The sequence below is a fragment of the Micromys minutus genome (genome assembly GCF_963924665.1).
Source record: "Micromys minutus genome assembly, chromosome: 19".
In the NCBI taxonomy this organism is placed as follows: domain Eukaryota; kingdom Metazoa; phylum Chordata; class Mammalia; order Rodentia; family Muridae; genus Micromys; species Micromys minutus.
The window spans coordinates 34,600,125-34,613,389 of NC_137954.1; the positions used below are offsets into that span (position 1 = coordinate 34,600,125).

At 39.4% G+C, this 13,265-nt stretch overlaps 1 protein-coding gene across 1 annotated transcript in view; it reads left to right on the top strand.

Moving 5' to 3' along the window:
• PSMD1 (proteasome 26S subunit, non-ATPase 1) overlaps positions 1-13,265 on the top strand; it is a 70,285-nt gene that overhangs the window by 4,153 nt on the left and 52,867 nt on the right. Inside the window, exons 2-9 of the mRNA XM_080933389.1 lie at positions 581-624; positions 1,572-1,645; positions 1,783-1,952; positions 4,142-4,347; positions 6,320-6,463; positions 7,519-7,745; positions 10,891-10,951; positions 12,029-12,157. Of these exons, the coding sequence (XP_080789515.1) occupies positions 581-624; positions 1,572-1,645; positions 1,783-1,952; positions 4,142-4,347; positions 6,320-6,463; positions 7,519-7,745; positions 10,891-10,951; positions 12,029-12,157 (1,055 nt within the window). The remainder of the gene's footprint in view (positions 1-580; positions 625-1,571; positions 1,646-1,782; positions 1,953-4,141; positions 4,348-6,319; positions 6,464-7,518; positions 7,746-10,890; positions 10,952-12,028; positions 12,158-13,265) is intronic.

Consider the following 13,265-nt stretch of genomic DNA (forward strand, 5'->3'; position numbering starts at 1 on the left):
ACTTTTTATTTATTTATTTTATGTATGTGAGTACATTGTCACTGCCTTCAGACACACCAAAAGAGATCTTCGGAACCTATTACAGATGGTTGTGAGCCACCATGTGGTTGAACTCAAGACCTCTGGAATAACAGTCAGTCTTCTTAACTACCGAGCCATCTCTCCAGCCCTATGCTTTGCTTTTTGAGACATGGTCTCACTGAGCCCAGAGCTCACCAGTGGGCTAGACTAGCCAGTCAGTAATCTCTGGGTACCTGCCTGTGTGTGTGTGTGCTAGGATTATGCCTAGCTTTTAAGTGTGTGCTGGGGATTAAACTCAGGACGGGCAAATAGGAGACATCTTCTATCACTGTCCATCTTTTCTGAGACAGGGCATCAGCTTGTTTCTGCCTCTCCCTTGGAAGCACTAGGATCATGACTTCTTTTTAAATGAGTGCTGGGATCCACCTCTGGTCCTGCTTGTGCCTCATGCACTTACCAACTGAGCCACCTCACCAGCCCCATAGTTAGGTTTGACCAAGTATTAGTATCTGTCTGCATGTGTATGTTTCTTAATTGTGGTATGTCCTTTGTCTTATAGCTGGAATTATTTCTCTTCTGGATGAAGAGGAGCCACAGCTTAAGGTATGAATTGAAGAAAGTCACTTGGCTGACTGTGAATTCTGTGAAACAACTTTGGTTTTGTGTTATCTTTACATTTCCCATCAGTTAAAATACCATCCTATAGCTTGTAGCCAGTCATTGAAATTTAGCTAGAGAGGACAGTATTTTGATACTAGAAATTAATGGAGGGTAAAAGATCATAAAATGGCACAGGAGTAAGTAACCCTCCAGTTTCCTTATTAGCAGTGAGCACAGACCATTGCTTCTTCTGTGTTACATACTTATTTTCACTTGAAAAAATGTGGGCTACTGGGCAGACAAGATCTCTCAGCGGGAAAAGGCAATTGCTGCCTAGCTTGACAACCTGAGTTTGATCTCCAGACCCCATAAAGCAGAAGAGAACTGACCCCACAAATTGTCCTTTGACACTGTTTCACATGGACACACACACAAACACCATGTACACATTCAAATAAATGTAATAAAACAATTGTTTTTAAAGTTATAAACAATTAGAATGTTCTGCAATTGGGTCTAGATACCTGTACTGGTGTAATGTAAACTAGCAGCCTGGAGTCTTAGAGATTCAAAGAAGAAATGTTCACTCTAAGAAACAATATTACATGCATGGCTTGCTGTGTTTTGTTTGAAAACAACAAAAAAAAAGGATAAATCTAAGAAAAAGTACATTATGTATTTGTCAGACATGAAACTTTTAAATAAATATTACTGAGGATTTGGCCATAAACTTGTGGAGACTTGTTTTGTTTGTTGAAATAGGATCCTTTGGCATGGCTTTGTCTGTCCTGGATCTCTAGACCAGGCTGCCTTGAGCTCCCAGATCAGCCTGCCTCTGCCTCAGCAGTGCTGGCATTACAGGTGTGCACCTGGCACCTGGCCGGTTGGTGGGCACAAAAAGGAAACGTGATGTGAAGTCTTTTTAAGTCTGATTTTGTTTTATTTTACAGGAATTTGCACTACACAAATTGAATGCAGTTGTGAATGACTTCTGGGCAGAAATTTCTGAATCTGTAGACAAAATGTAAGAGTATTTTATTTGGATAAATTTGGGTAACTCATTTAGGAATCTACTGCTAATCTGTGGCTTGAATATTTAAATGTGAGTTTTTAAGGAAGACCATAGCTTAAACAAGGTCTACCTTTTCTTATTTTTTTCAGAGAAGTTTTATATGAAGATGAAGGTTTCCGGAGCCGGCAGTTTGCAGCCTTGGTGGCATCAAAAGTATTTTATCACCTGGGGGCTTTTGAGGAGTCTCTGAATTATGCTCTTGGAGCAGGCGACCTCTTCAATGTCAATGATAATTCTGAATATGTGGAGACTATTATAGGTAATTATCTGCCATCTGACAAGGTTTATATCTTGCAGATGCCTTTCTTGGTCTAGTGGATATAGCCTTTTTATTCACTTTAACATTAAGTTTCCAGATCTTAGTTTACCTAATTATCAGTTTTAAGATTTTATTTATTTCATGTATGTGGGTACACTGTTTTGTCTTCAGACACACCAGAAGAGGGAATCAGATCCGATTACAGATGGTGTGAGCTACCATGTAGTTGCCAGGAATTGAACTCAGGACCTCTGGAAGAGCAGTCAGTACTCTTAACTGCTGAGCCATCTCTCTAGCCCCCAGTCAACATCTAATAATGTTAAACGGGCTCCATTTTTATGCCAGCTTCTGGCTCATTACAGTTTACCTCTAGTCCAGTGAGCAGTTTGGTGAAATGATGATGTCAGATTGCTCATTTTTATAGTTGTCTTTGTTGTTTTCACTATATAGCAGGCTGATCCTGGACCAGAATTTTCTTACCTCTGGCTCCTGAGTGCTGAGATTCCTATAGGCATCCACCGCAACTATCTTGTATAGTTGCTGCTAACATAGGATGTGTTTGTTCTTTATATGATACTAGTCATTCTTCATAGTCTTGGTTTGTTCCACAGCTCACCTGTGTGGAGCTAGCCTTGTTGCACAAATGAGAAAACAAGGGTTTTAAGATGAAAAGATACATAGCTATTAAATAAAACAGTAAGAAATTGAAACCTAGATTGACTCTAAAACCCATACTGTTACTTTTTGTTTGTTTATTGAGATGGGTTTTGCTATTTATAAAGCCCAGTACAGCCTAGAACATTATATTACTCTGTAGACCAGACTATCCTCAAACTTTTGATCCTCCTGCATCTACCTCTCAAAAGCTGGGATTATAGTGTGTGCTATCCTGTCTGACTCATGTGTTGATTTTAGAAATATTGGTGTGGTAGTCTGTCATTGTAACAAAGACTTGAGAGTATCTGCTTATAATGAAATATTGTTTTGAGACAGGGGTTCTCTATGTCCTTGGCTGTCCTAGAAGTGCAGATATTAAGGGGTAGCTGCAGTATTTGTCTAGACCTTTAAAAGGAGAAAACTTGGTATTTTCCTCCAGAGACTTTTAGTCTGATCAACATTGTCTACAAGCACGTTGCTCAATGGCTGTTGTGTGATTGCTACTTTGTTCTTATCAACTTACCTAGACTTTTATGGTTCTACCTAGATGAGCCCTAAAGATGGTGTACTCAGTTTATAAAAGTCCATTGCTATTCCCCCATACAGAGACTCTTAACATGGGTCATCTAGTGGGCTAACAATTCTTTGTGGTGGTTATTTTTGTTTTCTAGGGTTTGCATCTAATTATTCTGGACCTTGCTTCTCTTTATACTGGCAAACCCATGAAGAGAGGGGATTACTAGTGTGGGTCATCATCCTGTAGGGACATTTGAGGATATGGCTTTTTTGGTTTTATCTAGAATGCTTTTAAGGCATGATTCTAAAAAATATAACTAACTTGTACATGCGTTTCTCATCCAGTGTGTTATTGGTACTGTCTTCTCCGTCCAACGATAATCAATAATCATTATGAAGTGCAGAAATCAAGTTGAGCATATATGCTCCTGCATGAATTTTCAGGCATTTCTGGGGGGATATAGAGGGGTTTTTGTTGTTGTTATTGTTGTTTTTTGTTTCTTTGTTTTTTTTTTCCTGATTTGCTGCTGTTGCTGGAAAAGTATTTGCATTCTTTGGAGTTGCTTTTTGAGTCTGTGGCTCCATTATTCCACAAAGATGACTTACTAACAGTTTGTAATCTCAGAACGCCTAGTTTCAAATGTGGTGTATATTATATTCTTTGTTGTAATTGCTGTTACAGGCCTTTTAAAATATTCTGTGTAATATTTTAAAGTATGTATTTTTTAAAAAGTAACAGCAACTGTTTGTAGCCAACTCTTGAATTAATCAAATTGATTAATATAATTTTGATCAAAATAATTAGTAATGTTTGGAATAATATCAGCTTTGTTGGTGTTGGTATGCAGTCCTTTGTTTGTCATAAAAATGACCTAATTGGAAGTATAAGTTCTAGCATTTTAGCGTGTATTTACTGATTGTACTTATTTCTACTGTTCAGGATCATAAATACAAACATCGTTCTTTTCTGACAGTTTAGACCAATTTTCAAAATAATTATTTTTTTTCCTTCATAGCAAAATGCATTGATCATTATACCAAACAGTGTGTGGAAAATGCAGATTTGCCAGAAGGAGAAAAAAAGCCAATTGACCAGAGATTGGAAGGCATTGTGAATAAAATGTTCCAGCGATGTCTTGATGATCACAAGTATAAGCAAGCAATTGGCATTGCTCTGGAGACCAGGAGACTAGATGTCTTTGAGAAGACTATACTGGAATCTGTAAGTAGATTTTAGAGGAATCTGTAATCATTTTAGAGGTTGGGATTGATGGGGAAATCAACAGAACAGAGTGGTCAAATGAAAACTCTTGTTTTTGTTTTGTTTGCTTTTGCGTCTTTGAGACAAGGTTTCTCTGCATGGTCCTGGCTGTCCTGGAGCTCCCTCTGTAGACCAGGCTGCCCTTGAGAGATCACCTGCTCTGCCTCCTGGGAGTAAAGGCTAGTGCCACTGTCGCTCAGATGTTTTAGAATACTTTTAATTGATTCTCTGACTCTCATACAGTGCGTTTAGATCATTTCCACTCCTACCTCCCCCATCACACTCCTAGACATCCCCAATGTGTCCCTTTCCCATCTCGTGACCTCTCTTTCGCTTTCATAGCACTGTATTTATTTGTGTGTAGGGGGAGCACACATGTGCCACAGTGCATGCATAGGAATCAGAAGACAATTGGAGTTGGTTCTTTCCCTCCACCATGGGAATCTTAAGGACGCACTTTGGTTAGTCCTGGTAACAAGTGTCTTTACCTACTGAGTCCTTCCACCAGCCTGTCCTTTCTTTTATAACGTTTGGAGTCTGTAATTAGTGCTTCCAGAATGTGCATGGGTCTCAGGTCCTCCCACTGAGCACAGCAGTCCACAAGTGGTCATAACCCTAAAGAAAAATGACTTCCCTTCCTCAGCATCCATCAATTACTAATAGCTCCTCAGCTAGAGCTAGAGTCTGATGAACCTTTTCCCTTATCCATGTTGGAATGGTGACTGGTTGGAGCCTGTGCAGATCTTGTGCAGGTGACAAAAGCTGCTATGAATTCATGACTACTGTGGTCATATCATGTCCAGGAGACAGCATTTTGCAGTCTCCCATTCTCCTCACCCTTCAGCTCTAATATGCTGCATGCTCTCTGTTCCTCAATGCTCCCTACATGGTTAGTATAAATGTCCGGTTTAGAGCTGAACAAACAACAGTCATTTATTCTCAGCACTTTGACCAGCTGTAAGTCTGTAAGAAGTTTCTCTGACCAGGTCGATAGCCCCACCAGCCAGTGGGGATATGCATAGCATTTAGAAGGTACTGGACGCCATGTCCATTTAACAACAAGTCTCTAAAAAAGGCTCACGTCATTCGGAGCCGGAGCTAGCTCTGCACATTATGCTTTCTGACCTTTCGGTGAATGTGGGCAGCAAGTCGAAGGGGCTGTAGCAGCAAGGTAGGAGGAGGTGCAGCAGTGCAGCGTTTTATAACGGGATGGCGCTTTCAGGAACTATGTTCACTTAGTGATGTCCCGACTGACCTGTAAGTAGTATTAAATTATTTTCATACCTTTTGTGCTTTGCTTTATTTTTGATTTAGTTTTCCTGAGACAGGGTCACATGCAGGTCATTCTGGCCTCAAATTTGAATTCCTGAGCTCTTCCTTCCTCACCTAAGGTGTGGGATCATGGATGAGTACCACCGTGTCTGGTTTTTCTTTCCATTTTTTCCCATAAAGATATAGAAATATGTAATCACTCTTACGGTTCCTCCAGGCCACAAGTGTGGCACATGTCTTTAATCTGAGCACTTGGAATGTGAAGACAGGAGGGTTGACTAAATATGAGACGCTCTGAGAAAGCAGAAGGCTGGCAAGGAACTGCAGTGGCTCCCTGCACATTGCTTTGCATCATAAAGCTAACCTCTAAATGGCTTGCTTTTTTTTTTGTTTTTGTTTTTGTTTTTTGTTATTTTGTTTTATTTTTTAACTTTAAATTGTAGCCAAGTAGTGGTGCACACGCCTTTAATCCCAGCACTTGGGAGGCAGAGGCAAGCAGATCTCTGGGTTTAGGGCAGCCTGAACTGCACACAGGGAAACCCTGTCTAGAAAAACCTAAAAAAAAAAAAAAAAAAGGAAATTAAAACAATTTGGTGTATATATATATATATATCATGCTTTAGTAACTAAATCACAATATGTCTTAAATCATGTGTTTCAGAATGATGTCCCGGGAATGCTAGCTTACAGCCTCAAACTCTGCATGTCCTTAATGCAGAATAAGCAGTTTCGGAATAAAGTACTGAGAGTGCTGGTTAAAATCTACATGAACTTGGAAAAACCTGATTTCATCAATGTTTGTCAGGTATTTACTCTGACTTCCTTCCATGTTCCATGTTATAGCGTGTGCCTTACATTTTCTTATGCTGTGTTGCTGTGATAGCTCAGTGGCTCTTCCACATCCTGTGAGGATAAGATACATGGAGCATATTCCTTCTACTGATAAGTGCGATCTCATAACACTTAAAAATTATTTTGTATATTTTTAATTCAGTTTGATTTAATCTGTGGGCTCATTACTTAAAACACAGCTAAGCATTGGGTATGTTTTATCTCTTAATTTTGGTACCACTTGAAATTCTCAAGTCGTATAGAAGATGTATGAAATAAAGCCTGGTTTCTTCCTCTGCAGTCCTTTCTCTAAAGATTATGGTAGGTGTGTTGCCCAGTTTATTGCACATTTTGGTCTACTACACTCTTCAGTGCCTATAGCTTTCACTGGAGATATGCATGATTTACTTTTACACTATTAATGTACTATATATGCTTTGTAGACTGCTTAATAACATAGCATTTTTCATATTCATTGTAATGTGTATAAAGGATATATATAGCTATATCTTTTTTAAAGAGGCAGGTAGATCTCACAGTTCAGGCCAGCCTGGTCTCCAGAGTTCCAGGACAACCAGAACTGCAAAGAAAAGCCCCGTCTTGAAAAAACAAATAAATAAATTATGGATGTGATCTTTAAAAGTGATAATTGCTGGGTATTGTGGTGCCCACGTTTAATCTTAGCGCTCAGGAGGCTGAGCCAGGAAGATAGCTGTTTGAGTTTGAGGTCAGCCTGGTTTACATACCTAGCAAGTTCCAGTCCAGTTAGCTAGTCAGGGATACACAATGAGATCCTGACTCAGTAAAAAGGAGTAAAAATTGATTCAACAGCTAGTATTGAGTACTGCTAGCCACCAGGCACAGTTCAGGACTGTGAATATGATTTTTAAGAAGAATTTATTTAGTGTTGGATTTTGAATGAAATGCTAGGCCAGATACAGTTTTTATTGGGGACTAATTGTCATTCTCTAAGTACTTTGCATATGAAATTTTCAGTTACGGTGTGCTTGTTCTTTATCTCCATTTCAGTGCTTAATTTTCTTAGATGATCCTCAGGCCGTGAGCGATATTTTAGAAAAGCTGGTAAAGGAAGACAACCTGCTGATGGCCTATCAGATTTGTTTTGATTTGTACGAAAGTGCTAGCCAGCAGTTTTTGTCATCTGTAATCCAGAATCTTCGAACTGTTGGTACCCCTATTGCATCTGTGCCTGGATCTACCAATACGGGTACTGTGCCGGGATCGGAGAAAGAAAGGTATAAGTATCTTCTTCTGCACCATAGCTAAATGCACATCTGTATTCATCTGGGGACTCAGTAGGCTATTCATTGAGAGTAGATTTTAAGAATAAATAAGTTAGCTTCTACAGATTGTAAGGTCTTATGCTATTGCCCTGTTTTATACTGTGATAGGCAAAGTAAGGACAAGCAAAGTGGATCCTTCTAGAAAGAAATAGAGTTGGGTGGTAAGGGAAGCATTTTAGATAGCATGTGGCTACTAATCAATTATAATAAAATATATGGGATAGGTGGTCTAAGATATTTGGCTCAGAACCATCTGGGCTATTTAGAGAGAAATGTTCAGGGCTTTGCTCTTGTAGTAAAACCAAATAAATAATATCTTAGACCCATACAATATGCAGTTTCCCCGGCATATCCTTACATATTTAGACCAGCTATGTAATATGTTTGTGTTTGACTGTTAGAGCATTGTTTTCTTCCAAAATTGTCTGTTTAGCAATGAATCATTGTTTTGAAACCTATTGGGATCTTTCTCCCTCTCAGCTGTTAATGCCTTCCTCATAAAGTTCAAACAAAATTCTAGGTCCAGAAAGTATCCTTCAAGGCTCTAGAGCTATGTCCACTCACTGATTAGATTGACTAGGGAGGGTCAGTCCCTAGACAAAGCAGTGTAAGCAGCACACTTTGAGTGCTGACTAGGGGCTGTGCCAGTTTGTCACAGAGAAGAGGGGAATCTTGGCTGAGAAATTTCCTCCATCAGATTGCCTGTGGGCAGGTCTGTGGGCACTTACTTGATTAGTGACAGGTGTGGGAGGGGCCCTGCCTACTGTAGGCATTGCCACCCTGTGCAAGTGGTTGTATAAAACAGCAAACTGAGCAAACCATAGGACCAGGCGGTGAGCAGTATTCCTCCATGACCTCAGCTTTAGTTCTGCCTCCAGATTTCTGCCATGAGTTCCTTTTCTGATTCCCTCATGATGGACTAAGGGTAGGACATTTAAGCCAAATTACCCGCCCTCTCTTTGTTGTTGTTGTGGTAGTGGTGGTGTTCATCACAGCAATGAAAAGCAAGTTCTCTAAAGATTGGTACCAGAATAGTACAGTATTGCTGTGAAGTACCTGACTGAGTTGTTCTGGGAGGACTATGGCGTATTTGGAAGTTTTGGAGGAAGGGCATTGGATGGTTAGACTTTAATGAGCTGTTCTTTGGAAGCTTGGGAGATCTTTTCTTCCCCCTATGCTTTCCTGTTGATCTATTTGTCTTCTCTTATTTGAGTGCCTTTTTTATTACTAAGACTTATGGTGCCTTAAAGTTAGATAATATAAGATGATAAGATGTTTTTATCCCATTGTTGGGGAGATTGCAAGCTCTGTACAGACACTACCACTGAGATAACATCTCAAGGCCTCAGACCCACAGTTTGATTCTTTTTTATTGTGGCTGTTGTAGATCTGTTGCATTTCTGTGAACCTGTGGGGATTTTGACTGGGATTGTGTTGAATCCCTTCACTGAAATCTCACAGCACTGAACCTATAACCCTGACAATATTCAGCCCATAATCTACAAACATGGTACTTTTCTTTATTTACTTCTTAGCTTTAGAAAAATTTAGAAATAGATCCTTCTATAAAACTTTCTACATAGGACTCATACAGTTCCCTTTCTGTCCCCTCCCCTTTCTCCTTTTTCTACACTACCTGGGGTTCCCATTTATTTCTGAATAGAGTGAAAGTGAATATTCGTTGTTCCTGATGTGAAGGGAATAGCATTTAGTTTCCTGTCCCCTCCCCATATTTACTCTTGTTTATTTATAGAAGTTTCTTCTTGGTTGAATCTTTTCTTTGTTCTTGAATTCTGTTTATCTGCTGTCATTTCATTGTGAGTTAATCTTTTCTGAAATGATTGAGCTTTTTTTCTCATCGGTAATTTTCTATTAGTTGCATCTTAATTTCTGAGTTTTTCTAACTCTGATTCGTTTTGTTTTGAGACAGGAGTTTTCTCCAGGCTGGCCGGAATGTTGGGATGATCTAGGCATTGGCTACTGTTTCAGTTCCCTGTAGTGCTAAGGGTTGAACACAGCTCTCTGTGTGTGCTGTGCAAACACTCGAATGACCTACATTCTTGCCTATCTCATTCTCTCTCTTTTCCCCTTAATATTTATTTAAATAAGTACAACTGTAGCTGTCTTCAGACACACCAGAAGAGGAAATTGGATCCCATTACAGATGGTTGTAATCCTCCATGTGGCTGCTGGGAATTGAACTCAGGACCTCTGGAAGAGCAGTCAGTGTTCTTAACCACTGAGCAGTCTCTCCAGCCCTGATTCTCTTTGATTTTAAATCATTTTCTTTTTTTCTTCTTCCCCCTCCCCAAGCCCCATCCCCAACTCCTTTGGAAAGAGTCTTACTGTATAACCCTGGCTAGTTTGCAATTATGTAGACCAGGCTGGCCTCAAACTCAGAGCTCCACCTGTCTCTGCCTCCTTAATGCTAAGATTAAAGGCATGTGCCACCATTCCTGTAATGTCCACTACGTAAAATTTCTCATGTAATATTATATATTATTATTATCATCATAATCTTCTATGATTTATTTTTACTAAAATTAGCTTTTCTAAACTTTTACAGAGGTGGCTTGTTTAAGCTTATTTTTCTATTTTTAGTGTTCCCTAAAACTTTCTCTTATGTTGTGTTTTCAAAGTAGCAAACAAATCAATCATGTGTGCTTTCTCTCCAGCACTGTCTTCTGACTTAGAAGGAAGTGTCAGTTGTCTGGCTTTAGAGTTGTAGGGAGCCCAGGATTTACAGAGCACTGAGGATTTCCTTAGGTGCTGGTGGTCTGTCTCCACCTAGCTTGGGAATGCACAAGATTTTTTTGTCCCCTGTTCTTACTGTATTTATTATTCAAGAATTTTGCTAACTAGATTTAGGTTTTGTTTTTTTTTTTTAAGACTTTATTTGGGGGAAATTTAGTAACGGCTTCCTCCATCTTAGAGATGCTAGAGTCTTATTTCTTACTGAATAATACCCACAAAGAAAATTTGTTTCCTTGTAGAATAATTTGGACATAGTTCAGATCTACACCATACCTGAATTGCCTGCAGCTTTTATTTAGAGGAGATGTATTGAAGTGTTGACGCTTGGCTTTCCTCATTTCAGTGACCCTATGGAGACCGAGGAGAAGGCAGCCAGTGCAGTGGCCGGGAAGACACCAGACGCGGTGAGTGCGTTCAGTTACTGCTCCAGGACTCTCACAGGGCTCTTTCCTTACTCTTACTCTTCTTCCTCCTCTTCCTCTTCTACTTCTTCATTATTTTGGGGGAGGGTAAAGTGATGGGGAAACTGTCACTCTGGAGCACTGGCTGGAATTCAGGACAGTAGTTCAGACTTGAATTCTGCCTGACAAGTGTGGGTATTAAAGGTGTGTACCACCATGACTAGCACAACTAGCACATTGTTTTACCTACATTATATATATACTTGAGCTTTTGAAAATTTTGGGGTTTTTTTTGTTTTGTGATGCCAGAGTCATTTTATAAAAATGGATTGTCTATGAAAGTTCATCCAGCGGACCCAGATTTCATTCTAGAACCTGCATTGTGGTTCACAGCTATCTGTAACTCCAGTTCTAGGGGATCCTATGTGTCTTCTGGCCTCTGTGGGTACCAGGCATGGAAATGGTGCACAGCCAATCCATGAAGGCAAACACCCACATAGTTCAAATAAAATAAAGAAATCTCTAAAAGTAAATAAAGCTACCACGGGGTCCTGAGAGGTAGCTCAGTAGTTAGAACTGTGTGCTCCTTTCAGAAGACCTCAGTTGGGTTCCTGGCACCCATGTTAGAAGGTCCCATCCACCTGTAACCCTCATTTTCAGAAACCTGATGCTTTCTTCTGACACTAGCACACGCGTGGCATACATTCACGCAGGCATATACAAAGTAAAAATTCACAAAATAAATTTTGGTTTAAAAAGCTACCTTGGAATAAATTGTTTTCTTCGCTTGAACTTGGAACTGAACTATCTCAGTGAAATGTAATAAAGGAAATTGTGTTTTTTCCAAACAATGATAGTTGAATTTTTTTAGATCCTGTCATTGAGATAAGAGGAAAGGAGGGTGTGTATGTATGAGAGAGTGTGTGTGTTATATGTTGTGTGCATGTGAGTGTGTGTGTACATGTGAGTGTGTGTGTGCATGTGAGTGTGATTGCTTTCATTGGTTTAAGACTGATGAAATAAAATTGGCATAGTGAACATTATTAGTATTAATATTTTTGTTCCTTTTTGTTTTGGCAGAGTCCAGAGCCCAAGGACCAGACACTGAAAATGATTAAAATTTTAAGTGGTGAAATGGCTATTGAGTTACACCTGCAGTTCCTAATACGGAATAATAACACAGACCTCATGATTCTGAAAAACACAAAGGTGACATTTTCTATAATGGAGCATTCTTTTATTTCTTGTTGAGGCTTTGTTTTATTGCCTATAATCAAGAAGATGTTAAAGTTTTTGTAAAAATGACAATGAGTGTGGCTGACCTCCGTGTAAGAACATCTACTCAACGTGTGTGAATGTATCTCTGTATTGGATCTCCAGCATGAAAAAGGTCGTACTTATGGAAGGAAGGGAAGGAAGGGAATTAGCAAGGATTGAGTTCCTGCTGTTATGCTAGTCTCTTGTTCAGAAGTGTGGTAAATTTTTTTGTTTCATTTTAATACATTGTTGTCTTCACAGTTGAACATGAACATGATAGTATAGTCAAGACATTGATATAGTTTATAAGACTGTATTTCCCACTCTACCATCAGTCTTGAGCATAGACTCGGACTTTGTTGTTACATTTATTGAGATACTGATCCTAGGACTGGAGTAATGGCTCAGCTATTAAAGGCTGGGCTCACAACCAAAAATATAAGAGATATTGAGGCTAACACATTTTAATTTTTGGACAGATGCGATTACATATTTAGTTCTGAAGCGCTGGAGTAGAAGAAGCTCAGTTGGTGAGGTGCTTACTTGTTTTGCAAACACAAAGACAAGAATTTGGTCCCCAGAATCCAAAAAAAAAAAAAAAAAAAAAACCAAAAAACAACAACAACAACAAAAAACCTAGTGGGTGTGATGAGGCATATTTGTAATACTGGTGTACTGGTGTTGGGGAGTCAGGCGAATCCCTGGGGCTCACCAGCTAACCAGTGTAGCCTATTTGGTTGAACTCCAGGTTAGTGAGAGACCTGTCTCAAAAACAAGGTGGTCAGCTCCTGGCAACTGACACCTGAGGTGGCATATGCTCCCACATGCACATTCACACACAACAGTATTTTCAAGGCAAGCAGCTCATTATAATTGCTAGTCCACTGATCTCCTTGTAGTGCACTAAGTAAACTTTTTCTTAGGAGTAGAACATTTTCATGTAAAAAATAACATTTAAAAAGATCTTTCATCTCTTTTACTCAGTATGCCTTCTGTGAAACATTTGCTGTTTCATACAGCCATATGCTGTTCAGTGACTAAACATGTTTGGTTTGTGTAC